The following is a 14,010-nucleotide window of genomic DNA, read 5'->3' as shown; positions in this document are numbered from 1 at the left end:
TATTTTATCATAGAAATACATAATTTGTAAATTCATTGTTTTGTGTTATGTGTAGTGCTTCATATATTTTGTTTTCAATATTATGTGTCTTAAATTGTGTTTAAATAAGACAAAATAATTTATCTGATATAGTAGTAAATTACTTTTCAATATTGTTATATTTATTGTTCAAATTAATTGTAAATGACTTCAGTGAAGTATTATTGCAGTATATAAAGATATATTGTTCATCTTTTTTTTTTACATTTATATATTAAAAGGAAACTACACAGTGAAAGCACAATCTTCTCTATACACAGAAACATACAATTGTGACAACAGATTATACAATCTTATGGTCAGTAAACCCTTTGTCTTTTTATTTGTTTATTTAACTAAGTGACAATTAGTGTAATTAAATGTAGATAAACCAGGATTAAACCTGCAATATGAACTCCCACAAAAAAAAAAAAAAAAAAAAAAAAAAAAAACGGGAGTGACATCAGGTGCTCCGGAAGGGTAAGCGTGTCCTGTTCCGTAAGTGGTACCCGCCATTAATCTGGTAATGATCTAGTATTGCGACACGTGTCAAACAATATTGACATTAGGGCGTAATCATTAGTTTTTAAGTAAGTATCTTGTTGTAAGCGTAGTTGATAACTGCCGAAATCGACAAAATTAGATTCAGGTAACGAAAGATCACCATAAAACATGCACAATTATCATTTTTTTAAAGTATGAAAATATTATCTTTAACCTGATATCACCATGCAATAAATCATGCGATAAAAAATAATAGGGCCAAATATTTACTTGAAGATATGTAGTAATAACAAAATGCCGAACAGACAAACTCTAGGCAGTAGGCAAAAGGAAAAGTCTTAAAGGAAAGTCCATATAACAAGTGGCAATATCGGGCCAAAAAAACGGGAAGTTGGACACCATAGCAATGGCCCTGATTTGGTACAGGCATTTCAAAATGATAGGTGGGTTAAACCTCCCGCTTCCATTACAGTTTATTAATTTCTGTATATTTAAACACAAATGGGCAGCGTCAAAATCGGCAAAACCAGTGGTCAAACATAACATATGAACAACAAACCGATGAAAATAAAGGAACTGAATACAAAAAAAACATGATGTAAATCCTAGCCATGAGTTTCAAAACGTCTGAACTTTGTGTGGAAGGTGTGTCAAGAGCAAAATAATATCCGACTCCTTAAATTCTTTATACTCGGACGTATTAGATGTGCCAAGAAACATCAGTGACCACGATGCCGTAATAGCACTAGTTGAATGTCCTAAACCGATCTTTTAAACGGAAATCTGGCTATATGATCATGCAGATGTCAATAAGTTTTCCGAGATGATGCGCGATACAGACTGGTTTGAGTTGTTTAACGGGAAATCTGTTGACGAAACATGCCGAATATTTACTGAAGGATTTCAGACAATTGATGGTGACAGCATACCATAAAAACACGTTACCATCCGCAGTCGTGACAAGCCATGGTTTAATAACCAAATTCGTAAAGAAATTCGTATAAGAGATAGACTACGGAAAAAAGTGCATAAGTTTGGACCCGATTCCGATGAAGTACGATATAAAAAAAAACAAAGGAATAAAGTTAACAATCTTAAACAATCACTGAAAGAAAAATTTGAAAATAAGTTAGATAATATTATCTTAGAACACACATCGAATCCTAATATTGGAAAATAATGAAAATATTAATAAAATCGAACAAAGGTTCCAATGAATTGCCACCCATACAAAACATCAATGACCGCAGAGTAGAAGCAAACGCTTATAGAGAAGAGAACGAAATTTCATGTTTTGTTTTCTGCGATTTCTCAAAGGCCTTTGATGGAATATGGCATCGGGGGTAAATCATATGGCATACAAGGTAAACTTTTGGATTGGTTTCATAGCTATCTTAAAGAGAGGAAACAACAGGTAGTCATAAAGACTTCTTCGTCAGATCTTTGCAATACGTCGACCGGAGTGCCGCAAGGCTCAGTATTAGGATCCTTTTATTCATAATTTATATAAACAACTTAGCAGATAGTCTATTTTCCCTTTGTAAGATTTTTGCTGATGATACATCTTTCGGCTACTCAAACAACATAACAAAAATAAAGAAAATGTTATTGATCGCGATCTTTTATCGTTGGACAAATGATTAAAAACATGGTTAATGGATTTTAACACAAAGAAAACAGAAATTATGATGTTTTCTAAAGTCGATCTTCCAACTATAAATTTCAGTCTGAACGGGAAAGACATTCCGCTTAACAAAACTCGTAAACATTTGGGAGTTACTTTTAGTGACGACGCAAAATGGAACGATCACATAGAAAATCTAGCTACGTCGATTAGAAAGCATCTTAGTATTCTTCGAAAATTAAGATTTAAACTTTCTAGGAATCGCTTAGAAAAGCTATTCACAGTGTATATCCGACTTTTATTTGAATATGCCTCGGAAGTCTGGGATAATTGTGGAATAGTAAACACTCAAAAGCTAGAAACTTTACACCCAAGCTGCTAGAATCATAACTGGCTTACCGACATTCACCGAATCGGGGCAAGTATATCGAGAAATTGGATGGGAAAAACTAGAAGATCGACGAAAACGTAAGAAATGAAATTTATTTCATAAAATATATAATAAAATGGCTCCGGATTATTTACAAGATCTAACGCCACCGAAGATTCAATTTACTACAGTATATCCGATTCGGAATGGTGAAGATGTTTTTGTTTCCTTTTGTAGGCTGTCGGTGACTCGTGAATCCTTTTTTCCCGTCAACAATAGTTGAATGGAATAAACTAGACAGAACATTAAGGGAGATTCAGACACCCAAACAATTTAAATCGTGTTTACTGAACACCAGTGATGAATTAACTATTCCTAAACATGTTTGCTACAGCCCAAGAAATTTTAATATATTGATAACTCAACTTCGTAATTCTTCATCCTTTTTAAACTTTGATTTGTATAGAGTCATTTTGGCCATACGTACGAGACTGCTCACTATTACTTTTTCGTTTGCCCTCTTTATAGCAATGCAAGAACCAAACTAATGAGCGACCTACAGTGTGCTCTTGAATTTTGCAATACATACCTACATATACTTGTTGGTCTTGCAGAAAATCTATCAGAAAAACAATATTAGGTTGTGTTGGACCTTGTATACTCCTTTGTTAAATGCGCGAAAAGATTCCTTATTCCTTGAGCTGAATTAGTACACATCACATCACACCATATCTCATCACATCACCTAATGTTATATTTTTACTGTCTCGTCTTAACTTTGTAAAACATAAATAACACTATTGAATTTGTATGCCTATACTTTATTGTAATTATTATTATTTCAGGAGAAGACTTCATAAGTATGTTATTTTACTTGCGTCTGATCCAATTTGTTTATTACAAATACAATATGTTTAAACTAAAATGATAATAATGTACAAGTAAAAACTAAAGAAAATTAACTTGTACACATTATGAAAATCCATCATCTATAATCTGTTTGACAGAATGTTTTTCAATCAGAATAGAACCTTTTTAAGCAGCGTATCGGACGTATTTTCTTATAACCCAGGGGTGGGGTTCTCGAAGCTATCGGAGTTGGGGCTATGGATTTTTTTTCAAAAAAAGTTTTGTTTCACATCTGTGGTGAACAAAAAAAAATAATAAAATGATTGCTTCCTAATTATATGCATGTGAGTGAATTTAAAAACCGAATGAAGTTATTGATTTTCGATTGTTACATGTATGTATTAGAAATAGAAACAGTAGCCAAATTTGTTTGAATAAAGTGTCACTGAATCGTGAAACATTCAGATCAAAATTTAAAATCACCTATATAGTCGTCCTTAAGTTAGGATGAAAATTGTGACTCGTCTTAACTTATGATGGCTTCGTGAACGCGACTTAGGACAGAGACTAATCCTAAGATAGTCTAAGGACACGTCTTATCCCTAAGATAGCTTCGAGAAACCAACCCCTGGTCCAAAATCCTGTCTCTTAGACAACGATGGCGTATTAAGACTACTTACTTACTCTTACATAAATATAAACATCATATGCAGAGCTAGCTGGTATATTACTGCACAAGATAGGGAAATGTATAATCATCTCGTTTGTCGATTTTTTTTTGTATTGAGATAGCTATTATCGTCAAATTCGAAGCGAAGATCTGAAAATGACGCGGCGGAAGTTGCATCAGTAGTAAACTATTCTACAAATGATTATTAATAGAGAGAATATCGTCAATATATCGACATGTGAAATTAAAGGATCTAGCCTCTTTTAACACTCTTGTCTTTCACAAGATTTTGAAGGAACACCGATTCATAAGAATATATAGACAAAGATCTGCTAGGAGAGGGCGCAATTAGTGCCCATTGGAATGTCGATACTTTGTTGAAAAACTGTCCTTCAAAAAGTGACAAATATGATGTCGAGGTGAAACACTAGCATACTGATCAATCGTTGCTCTTTTTTTGTTTTTGGGTTGTAAACTATGTAGAATTTTAGCATAAAACAACAAATTTGTGAGAATTACCATTCGTGCACTTTGGGAATGACTTCTTTTGGGCGGGTTCTCAATTTATCGTGCGGCAAGATTATATGTAATGTTAAAAAGTCAAAAGTTTTAATGGAGTTAACTTTAGCGAAGGAGGAAGATTTGAAATTATCTAAAAGATCTTTAGACTTTTCCAGAATCCACAAATGATTAATACCACTACGCGAGTAAACAGTTTCGCAATATTTTTTGTTGTCCTTCCTTCTCCGCGGACAAAATTTTGGGGAGCCTTACAGACACTTTTTTTGTTGAATGTACCTGTGTTTGTATGGATTTTTATGTAGTTTTTGGAATCGAATACAAATAAGGTAAGTCCTTAAGACTTCTCGCTCGAAGGAACATTCAATAATAATACCAAAAAGCACTTTTATTCTTCTTTAGAAATCATTATTTTTTTTTTTAATGCCATTAAATAAAACGAAAGTTATAGCCAAAAATGTACCGGAAAATGCCCGTCCTGTTCTTATACCAACTCCTCGATGTTCGGTGAAAAATCACCCATGAGTTACATGTTTATTCTTCATTTGTCAAATGTTATAGTGCGTTCTTTGTAACCGTGTCGATCGTGTCGATTTTCAAAGAAACGTGTTTTAATTTATATATAACCTGTATAAATCACTGATTTAAGGCTTTCAACATAGAAAGATATTTGAAAACTACGACTTTCAGGGTTAGAAGAAGTATTTTACAAAACGTAAAAGAAAGATATTTCAGAAAAAGAAACGACATTAAGCAAAGAAAGGTACGTACAAACTGCAAGTTACAGTGCTAAAAATGCATTTCACGAGGTAGTATTTAAACAATCTTCGATTAACAAAGAAAGAAAATACAGAAAACAAATGAACAAGTAACAAAGTTAAAAGAAACGCGTTAACATATTTATGGCGGATATCTCCTTCCATAGTGGGCTCGATCCCCGGCAGAGTCACACCAAAGACTTCAGAATGCACGCGGCATTTCTAAAGGAGATAAAACATCGATTGGTTGGCAAGGAATCAGAATAGTGTATCCTATTGGGCGACATGCTTGCATGCACGAGGTTTCTTTGAGCTATCACAAGTCTGGTTCAGTGTGAATATATTTTACTTACTTTATGTTCCTTGTTGTATGTGTCTGCTTTCTATGTATGGGCTTTGTCCCTGTTCTACATTCTTTTGATTTTCGTTAGAATTTCCTTTGAATTCTCTTCCATTTGTCAAACATTTCAGTCAAATGTTCTTTACCTGAAATGCGTGAAATACATGCAAATGGACGTTATATCACTAGCATTTAATCAATTAGTCAGGCTTCTGTAATCTCTGCGCCTCTGATGGCCACTATCAAACAAAATATAAGTATACCAGTATATGGTTAAACATCGTTCAAACATTTGGAGTCTTCAGCGGCGTAGCCGGAAATTTAATATATGTAAGCAGGGGTCTGGGGGCGTCAGCCCCCCCCCAAGAAGTTGAGTATAATTTTCAATTAAATTGTTCATTAAGGTAACAGCTTTGACCATCCATTTTAAAACTTGTTAATTGTTTAGAGGAAGGTGTATGAGTTAAAAGAGTCACAGTCAGCTCTAGTGGAACCGACATAACGCAAGTGTAAAAAACCTGTTCGACGGTAGAAACATCAATAGTTTCATCTGCAATTGTGCTAAAGCTGTTTGCAGAAGTACGCTCATCGACGATCAGCTGTCGTAACTGTTGGCCACAAATATGAATTAATTCATTTTGTATCTGGTTTGATAGGTATCTGACGTTTGAGGGACTGCTTTGTAAATGGTCAGACAAAATCCTATCACTTTCTGCCCTAAATTTGATAAGAGCAATGAAATTACTTTTATCTTCGGTATGACCACGTAGGGGAATGTTATGCTTTCCACACAAACAAATAGTCTTCAAAATACTTTTCAATATAGATCTGTTTCTTGATATTTTATATTGAAAAATTACTCAACATTAAGACAACATTATCCCTTTTACTTTCAGCAATTTTCATAAAAATTTCACTCTTTTCAATACACTTGTCATGACCATGTTGGCCCAAGTGTCTTTTATCAAAGTTGTCAAACTTGCCCAATTATTTACAGGGGTTCTTACAAAAGCATTATCAGAACTATTGAATATAACGCAATACAAACAATACACTGCATTTTCCGACTCGGAATATCTTATCGAGCCATGTTCGATTAAAACCCCTTTTCACTCCCCGAATTTCTGTAAGAGGAAATACAAACGAATCGAGAACAACCCATATATTTTGCAGTAGAAAGAACTTTTGTTGTCGTCAAACTTTCCCTTGTATGATGCAATATCTATGTTCTGTGGCTGTAATGATTTAGGCCCTAGCATATTGTTTACACGTTCAGTGCTACATTGAGCAGGACGAGCGGACATATCTGGCTCCGACAAAACTTGAGTATCTATTAACCTTTGTTTATTTGTATCTGTGGAAGCAGTTTTTTGTTGTTTTGACAAGTATGATGATAATTTACTTAGTCCTTTGCTCAAAGTCTGTTCTGGTGAGGAGGGATGACTTCTCTTCATTTTAATTTACATGTAACAATAACTTGAGGATGATGTTTTAATTTCGATTCGTAGATTAACGCGTGTTTATCCCAGACGCATATTTGTCACCTCAACGTAAACGGCGTCCTTTGAGGTTTTATGAAGTTCAAGATCAACACACGGACGCTTGTTTAAGGAGGTAGATCTAGGGTAAGGGACATATGCTGAATACAAATGTTAGAATGATTTTAAAGAGTAGCACTATGCACCTTTGATAATTAACCATGCCCCCTATTTTTTTCACATCCTTTATTAAAATCTATTTCGACCATGAAGGTAAATCCACTCTGTTTTATGTCTTTCTTCCACATAATACTTAACACATTAGGTGTCTCTATGAATTTGAGGGAACTTATACTGCTCCTGCAGTTGGGTCTTACTGCTGTGTTCCCCAGTTACCTTAGTTTTTCTGTATTCTTTTGAAGTTTGAATAACACTTTAACTATGGTTAATATCCTTGGTATTGAAATGGGAACCAGTATGCCACCAAAAACAGTCCACCAATAACATGTGATCATCCCCAATCATGGTCTATTCACTTCTCTAATCACTTCCTCTTCTTATAAACACCATATAAAATTAACAGTTAATTGATCATAAAACCCATGTAGCCAGTCAATAATCCAAGTTTCTGTTGGAATCTAAATTGCTTTCTTTTGCACTTATAAGTTTTCTTGATTTTGTTTATGTCGGTGTCTTTGTCTTTTTTTAACAGTGACAAACCTAATAGTAATGCAACCCATCTAGAGCAGTATATAAATGTAAGTTCTCCCGTAACAGAAGGGTTTTACCATGTGAAATGTAGTATAGATTAGGGAGAGAAAGGTTGTGAGGAAGAACCATTGTTAATATATTAGATTCTGCCAAGTGAACATATTCGCAGGTATCAATTGTTATATTGTGTTAAAAATAAATTTTGCAGATTCATTTTTTTCGCTTTTCTGTCCACTACAAAAATAGTGCAAATCAGTACACAGTTTAAATCAATATATTTACAGTAACCAATGACAAGTTGCTCTAATGGATAACCAGATCCAAGTAGAAAGGGGAAAGGTGGCCTGGACTCCCTTATGCATTTGGAATTTGTAAAATGTGTTAATTAAATTATATGTAACAGAGGGGAGTACAGTTCAATAAATTATCATGTGGTTTATTACTTCAAATGAATATATTCCTCTTATTCACATATTCCAAGAGGAAAATCTTCAGCCCCTTATTTAAATCTCGGGATCAGTCAGTGCTTATAGTTAGAAACTGTAAAGGTTGACAAAAAGCCTAGCAATAAAAGCTAATACAAATTGTATACTATTTATTTGTATAATTTAAATATACATTTTACAAACAGAATATGTAAAAAATAAACAATCCCTAACAATGAATACAAATTTACATCAAAGCATGACATACCACAGAGAATAGGAATGGTGTAAAATCAATACATTCATTCCTGAACAAAGCAGATATTTATTTCCACTCTGTTCTAGTTTGGTCTTTTGTATGAAAAGCCATCAGCACTAGTCTAACTTCTGTAAAACACTAGAAATGCATGGTTTGTATTATGCAGCTTGAACCTTTAAGATTTTACAAACTCTTATTTAACATGAGTTTACAAAAAATAACAATACAAGACAATGTTATAAAATACTAAACAATGTATAACAGATACTTGTTACTTTGGTTTTCACTTGGCCTTATTTATTGGTAAGGTAGGATTTCATATCAGGTAGTCGGTAGCCTTCTTACTATTTAGAAAGTTTAAACTGATGCACACCAAAAAAAATTGTGCCTTTCAAAACTGATGTTAATTTTTGAAGACATGCTTGCCAATGTTGATAGTCTAGAATTTGAGAAAAGAACTTTGAACACTTTTGATCTTTGTAGGTTTATTACAATGTAACATTTTGTTTTATATTGATGTTTCACTAACCTACCTTTACAGAGATCTCTGATATAATCCATTCATAATATAAATATATTTGTAAAAATTCCAAAAAACATAACATCTTGGACATAATACTTACTATAGTAAATTTCATTAAAGATCTTACTTTCAAAATAAGAAAATAAAACATGCAAGTCATCTGCATGTAAGTGCCGTCTACAAAAAAAAACTTGGAAAAGATGAAAATGTAAATAAAATCATTTAAATATTTCAAGTCCACATAAACAATTTCTTATAAACAAATTGTCTATTAAAACTAGCTATTTGTATTTAAGGAAAGAATTTACTAGTAAAAAAATGTTTCAAAGTTTAATATTGGTACATACTGGAAAAATCCTTTTTCAAAAGCAAGACCAATTCAGGTCTAAATATCATTTCTTAGTAATTTTAAATTTTGAATCAAGTTACAAGGCTCATTAAAAGGTTCAGACAAACTCTATAAATTGCACTATTTCCTTAAGATAAATGTCTGGAGATCAACTAATAACTATACAATTGTCAAATATTTGAAATACTAACAATAACAATTCAAGATAAATGTTAAATGAAATAAATAAAGACAATAAAATCCTAATTGGTCTTATTATCTGATTTTTAAAAAAATACAGAATATAATCCAAAAGCTTTAATGAGAATTGAAAAAAAAAAAGAACAAACTGTAAATTGTGCCAGTAATATAAAAAAAAAAAAAAACACATTAACAAAAACTAAGACAAATAGCAAATTACTGGACTTGAAAATAAATAGATTACATCAACATTGTGCCAATTATAGATAATGAATTATTATATTTGTGTATTGGCTGTTATTTCTTCCTGAATGGACTCAGGCTAATGAGGTAGTAATCTATTTGGTAACAAGACTTGAATGGTATGATAATCACTATTCCAGGAAGTAAGGAACTTATTTTGCAGTTAAAAATTTATACTTTCAATTAATTTTGAAGTTAGATGAAATGGGAAAAAAATAGTTTATACTGAAAAGGACAAATGTCAAAATAAAAATGCATTCAGATAAACATCATTACTATATCAATTATCCTTCATGGAAAATAATCTTGTGGAATTTACTAAATATCATTTTTGACATATATCAGAAAAATGTTTTGGCAAAAGTAACAGGCAAGTATTTGCCAAAAAAACAAGCCTGATAAACTAACATCCTTACAAAATCTGGTCTAAAACCATATCACATTATTAGTGTAAAGTACAACAGTCAAAATTCATAAAAAGATAACAACAAGCAAAAGCCATAAAGAGTTCAGAATATTACCACCAATCTGATACATGTATTATAACAACAGATCTATCAGTCCAGAAGGACTATAACTACAGGTAGTTTAAGACTCTGGTGTTTCATGTGGTGCTGGTAGTTTGATATCATTGGGCTCTACTCCCCAGATTTCCTTGGCATACTCAGATATGGTGCGATCACTTGAGAATTTACCAGATGATGCTACATTGTGAACACACATCTTCGCCCATTCAAGTGGTTTCTGAAAATTAAAAAAAAAACCTTTCTGAATTTTTAAAAGGAAAGGCTATTTGAACGTAACATTGTCATAGTGACAGATTATTAAGTAAAAGTAATCTTAAAAGGATACAACTGCTCCCATATGAACAGTGTTAAAAATTTCCATTAAAAAATTTAAATCCCATAATATATCTCAAGTTGAAAAATAAAGCATATATTTGAATAACATGCTGACACTATAATTATGAATGAAGTATACTAAACTTACCCTAAACACTTCACTGACCCTGTCCTGACATTTGATATAAGATTCAAAGTCTTTGCATAGCATAAACCTGAAATAAACGAACAAGAAGGTTTTTTTTTTGTGATCAAGCTCTCACACAGGCAGGGCATCCCCCTTTTTTATTTGGTTTTGGATGATTTTCTGTTGATGGCATCTAACAAGGATTATTTCCCTTTACCAATTTCTACATAATAAGCCTACCTCACCTATAAGTTTAAAATTCATATAGTAGTTCAATTACTTGTGCTCAAAATAAGTGTGGACAAATATGGTGATTCTTCAATCAGTAGGGGGTATAGTAACCATCACAACGTAAGTGATTGTTCAACAAAATTAAATAAAATAAATGTAACTGGTCTTTGGAACTTCTTAAACAATTGTAAAACAATATTTATCACACATTTTTTTTTTCATATTTATCACATCTTAGTCATATTTCATATAGTTGCAAGTCACTGGACTTTTTTAAAACTCTTATTACAATTCTACAGGACTTTTTACCGCTAATTTTCTACCCTTTGAAAGAGACTTTTTAAACTAAATGTTTGTAGTTTTACCATATAAAGTTTTCCTTAAAATCATTTAAAACTACATTCCAAATCAAACACAATTTACTCACAGAAAATACATATTTTATATCATTTGCAAGATGAAAAGAATTTTCCATGTAACAGGTATGATATACCTGAAAATAAATTCACTGGTTGTAATTCAACATGATTAGAAACTAAATCAGGCTTCAGTAAATATCCCATGTAATATTCTGATGTTAATCTTACCTATCTTGGAACATAATGCTGTTGTAGATATCTTTAAACATGTTTTGATCCTCTGGTGAGAAATATCCATTGTTGATTTGATCCAAAACCTGTTTGAGTTCAGGATTCTTTTCATAATATACCTTAGGGTCATATCTAAAACCAAAAAAATTACAGTTCTGTATTTAATAATAAATTTCAATCATTATGAAGTGCAGTTATTTGCAGAAAAGAGAGGTTAATTATTAAAATTATTAAAACAATAAACCAGTAAGAAAGGCATAAACACTGAACCAGTAGGAACGACAGAATCACTGAACCAGCAGGAATGACATAAACAATGAGCCCGTAAGCACTGAATCTGAAGGACTGACATAAACAATGAACCAGTAGGGACTGACATAACATTGAACCAGTAGGAACACCATAAACACTGAAACAACAGGAATGCCATAAACACTGAACCAAAAGGAATGACAGGAACACTGAACCAGCAGGAATGACATAAACAATGAACCAGCAGGAATGTCATAACCAATGAACCAGTAGGAATGACATAAACAATGTACCAGTAGAAATAATAGAAACACTGAACCAGCAGGAATGACATAAACAATGAACCAGTAGGAATGCCATAAACACTGAACCAGTAGGAATGATATAAACACTGAACCAGTAGGAATGATATAAACAATGAACCGGTAGGAATGCCATAAATACTAAACCAGCAGGAATGACATAAACAATGAACCAGTAGGAATGGCATAAACACTGAACCAGTAGGAATGATAGAAACACTGAACCAGCAGGAATGCCATAAATGAAGTACCAGTAGAAATGACAGAATCACTGAACTAGTGGGATGATAAAATAATCCAAAAAGAATGCCATAAACACTGAACCAGTAGGAATGACATTAACAATGAACCAGCTGGATGGCATAAAAACTGAACCAGAAAGAAAGACATAAACAATGAACCAGTAGGAATTACATAAACACTGAACCAGCTGGATGGCATAAACACTGAACCAGAAGGACACAAACACTGAACAAGTAGGAATGATTGAAACACTGAACCAGCAGAAAGCCATAAACACTGAACCAGCAGGAATGCCATAACTAATGAACCAGCAGGAATGACATAAACCATGAACCAATAGGAATTCCAGAAACGAAGTGCCATTAGAAATGACAGAATCACTGAACTAGTGGGAATGATAAAATAATGAACCAAAAAGAATGCCATTAATACTGAACCAGTAGGAATGACATTAACAATGAATCAGAATGAATGACATAAACAATGAACCAGTAGGAATGACATAAACACTAAACAAAGAGGAAAGACATAAACAATGAACCAGAAGGAATGACTTAAAAACTTAACCAATAGGAATGATAGAAACACTGATCCAGAAGGACTGACATAAACAATGAACCAGTAGGAATTACATAAACACTGAACCAGCCGGATTATCATGAACACTGAACCAGAAGGAAAGACATAAACAATGAACCAGTAGGAATTATATAAACACTGAACAAGTAGGATTGATAGAAACACTGAACCAGCAGGAATGTCATAAGCAATGAACCAGAAGGAATGACATTAATGATGAACAAGTAGGAATGACATAAACACTGAACCAGCCAAGTGTCATAAATACTGAACCAGTAGAACCTGTAGAAATGACATAAACAATGAACCAGTTGGAATGACATAAACACTGAACCAGTAGGAATGATATAAACAATGAACCAGTAGGAATTACATAAACAATGAACCAGTAGGAATGACATAAACAATGAACCAGCAGGAATGACAACCAGTTACAGGTTGCCCTATATACTTTATGCATTTTATTGAAATTTCATGGTATTTTGAACAATACATGACCAAAGTTAGTGACTACAAAGAAACTGCCCCTCTCAATAATTTTTTCCCCAAGGCATAAATTTTTTAAATACTAATTTTCATTTATCTTTTAATGAAAACGTTTATAAATCAATAAGTTGAGTAGTGCAATTTCAACATTATATTTTGTCTAATGCTTATTTCAAATAATTGGAATTCACATAGAAAAATTGTCCAAAGCTTTCTCAGTAAGAATTGACATGAATGTCACGTAATAAGTGAACTTTAATGTACTGTTGAGCCAGATAATGGACTACAAAGTCAGATTATATAACATGGATTATCCTTAAAGAGTGTATTCAATAAAAGCTGTAATCCCTAATACCAGTCTGGACATTGACATTCAATTTAAGCTATGCCCATTTAAAACCATTATGGCTAGAGTTCTTAACCTTTGAGTGCAAGCAGACCAAATACATTTTGGGTAGATTATACATATATACAGAAACTCGAGGAGTTGATTAGATCTAGTTAATAATTCTGCATATCTTCCACTATTTCTATATTA

The 14,010-nt window shown here is 32.7% G+C and overlaps 1 protein-coding gene across 1 annotated transcript in view; it reads right to left on the bottom strand.

Moving 5' to 3' along the window:
* Positions 1-8,421: 8,421 nt before the first annotated feature.
* Positions 8,422-14,010, bottom strand: part of LOC148624040 (glycogen phosphorylase, muscle form-like) — a 28,243-nt gene continuing 22,654 nt past the window's right edge. The window contains exons 14-16 of the mRNA XM_088566468.1: positions 11,608-11,742; positions 10,811-10,877; positions 8,422-10,564 (exon numbers count right to left, since the gene is read on the bottom strand). Of these exons, the coding sequence (XP_088422594.1) occupies positions 10,409-10,564; positions 10,811-10,877; positions 11,608-11,742 (358 nt within the window). The 3' untranslated portion in view covers positions 8,422-10,408. The remainder of the gene's footprint in view (positions 10,565-10,810; positions 10,878-11,607; positions 11,743-14,010) is intronic.

This window comes from Perna viridis, chromosome 2 (genome assembly GCF_037379345.1).
Source record: "Perna viridis isolate PV_CMFRI_1.1 ecotype Kerala chromosome 2, ASM3737934v1, whole genome shotgun sequence".
NCBI lineage: Eukaryota > Metazoa > Mollusca > Bivalvia > Mytilida > Mytilidae > Perna > Perna viridis.
This window is presented reverse-complemented; position numbering and strand designations above follow the sequence as displayed.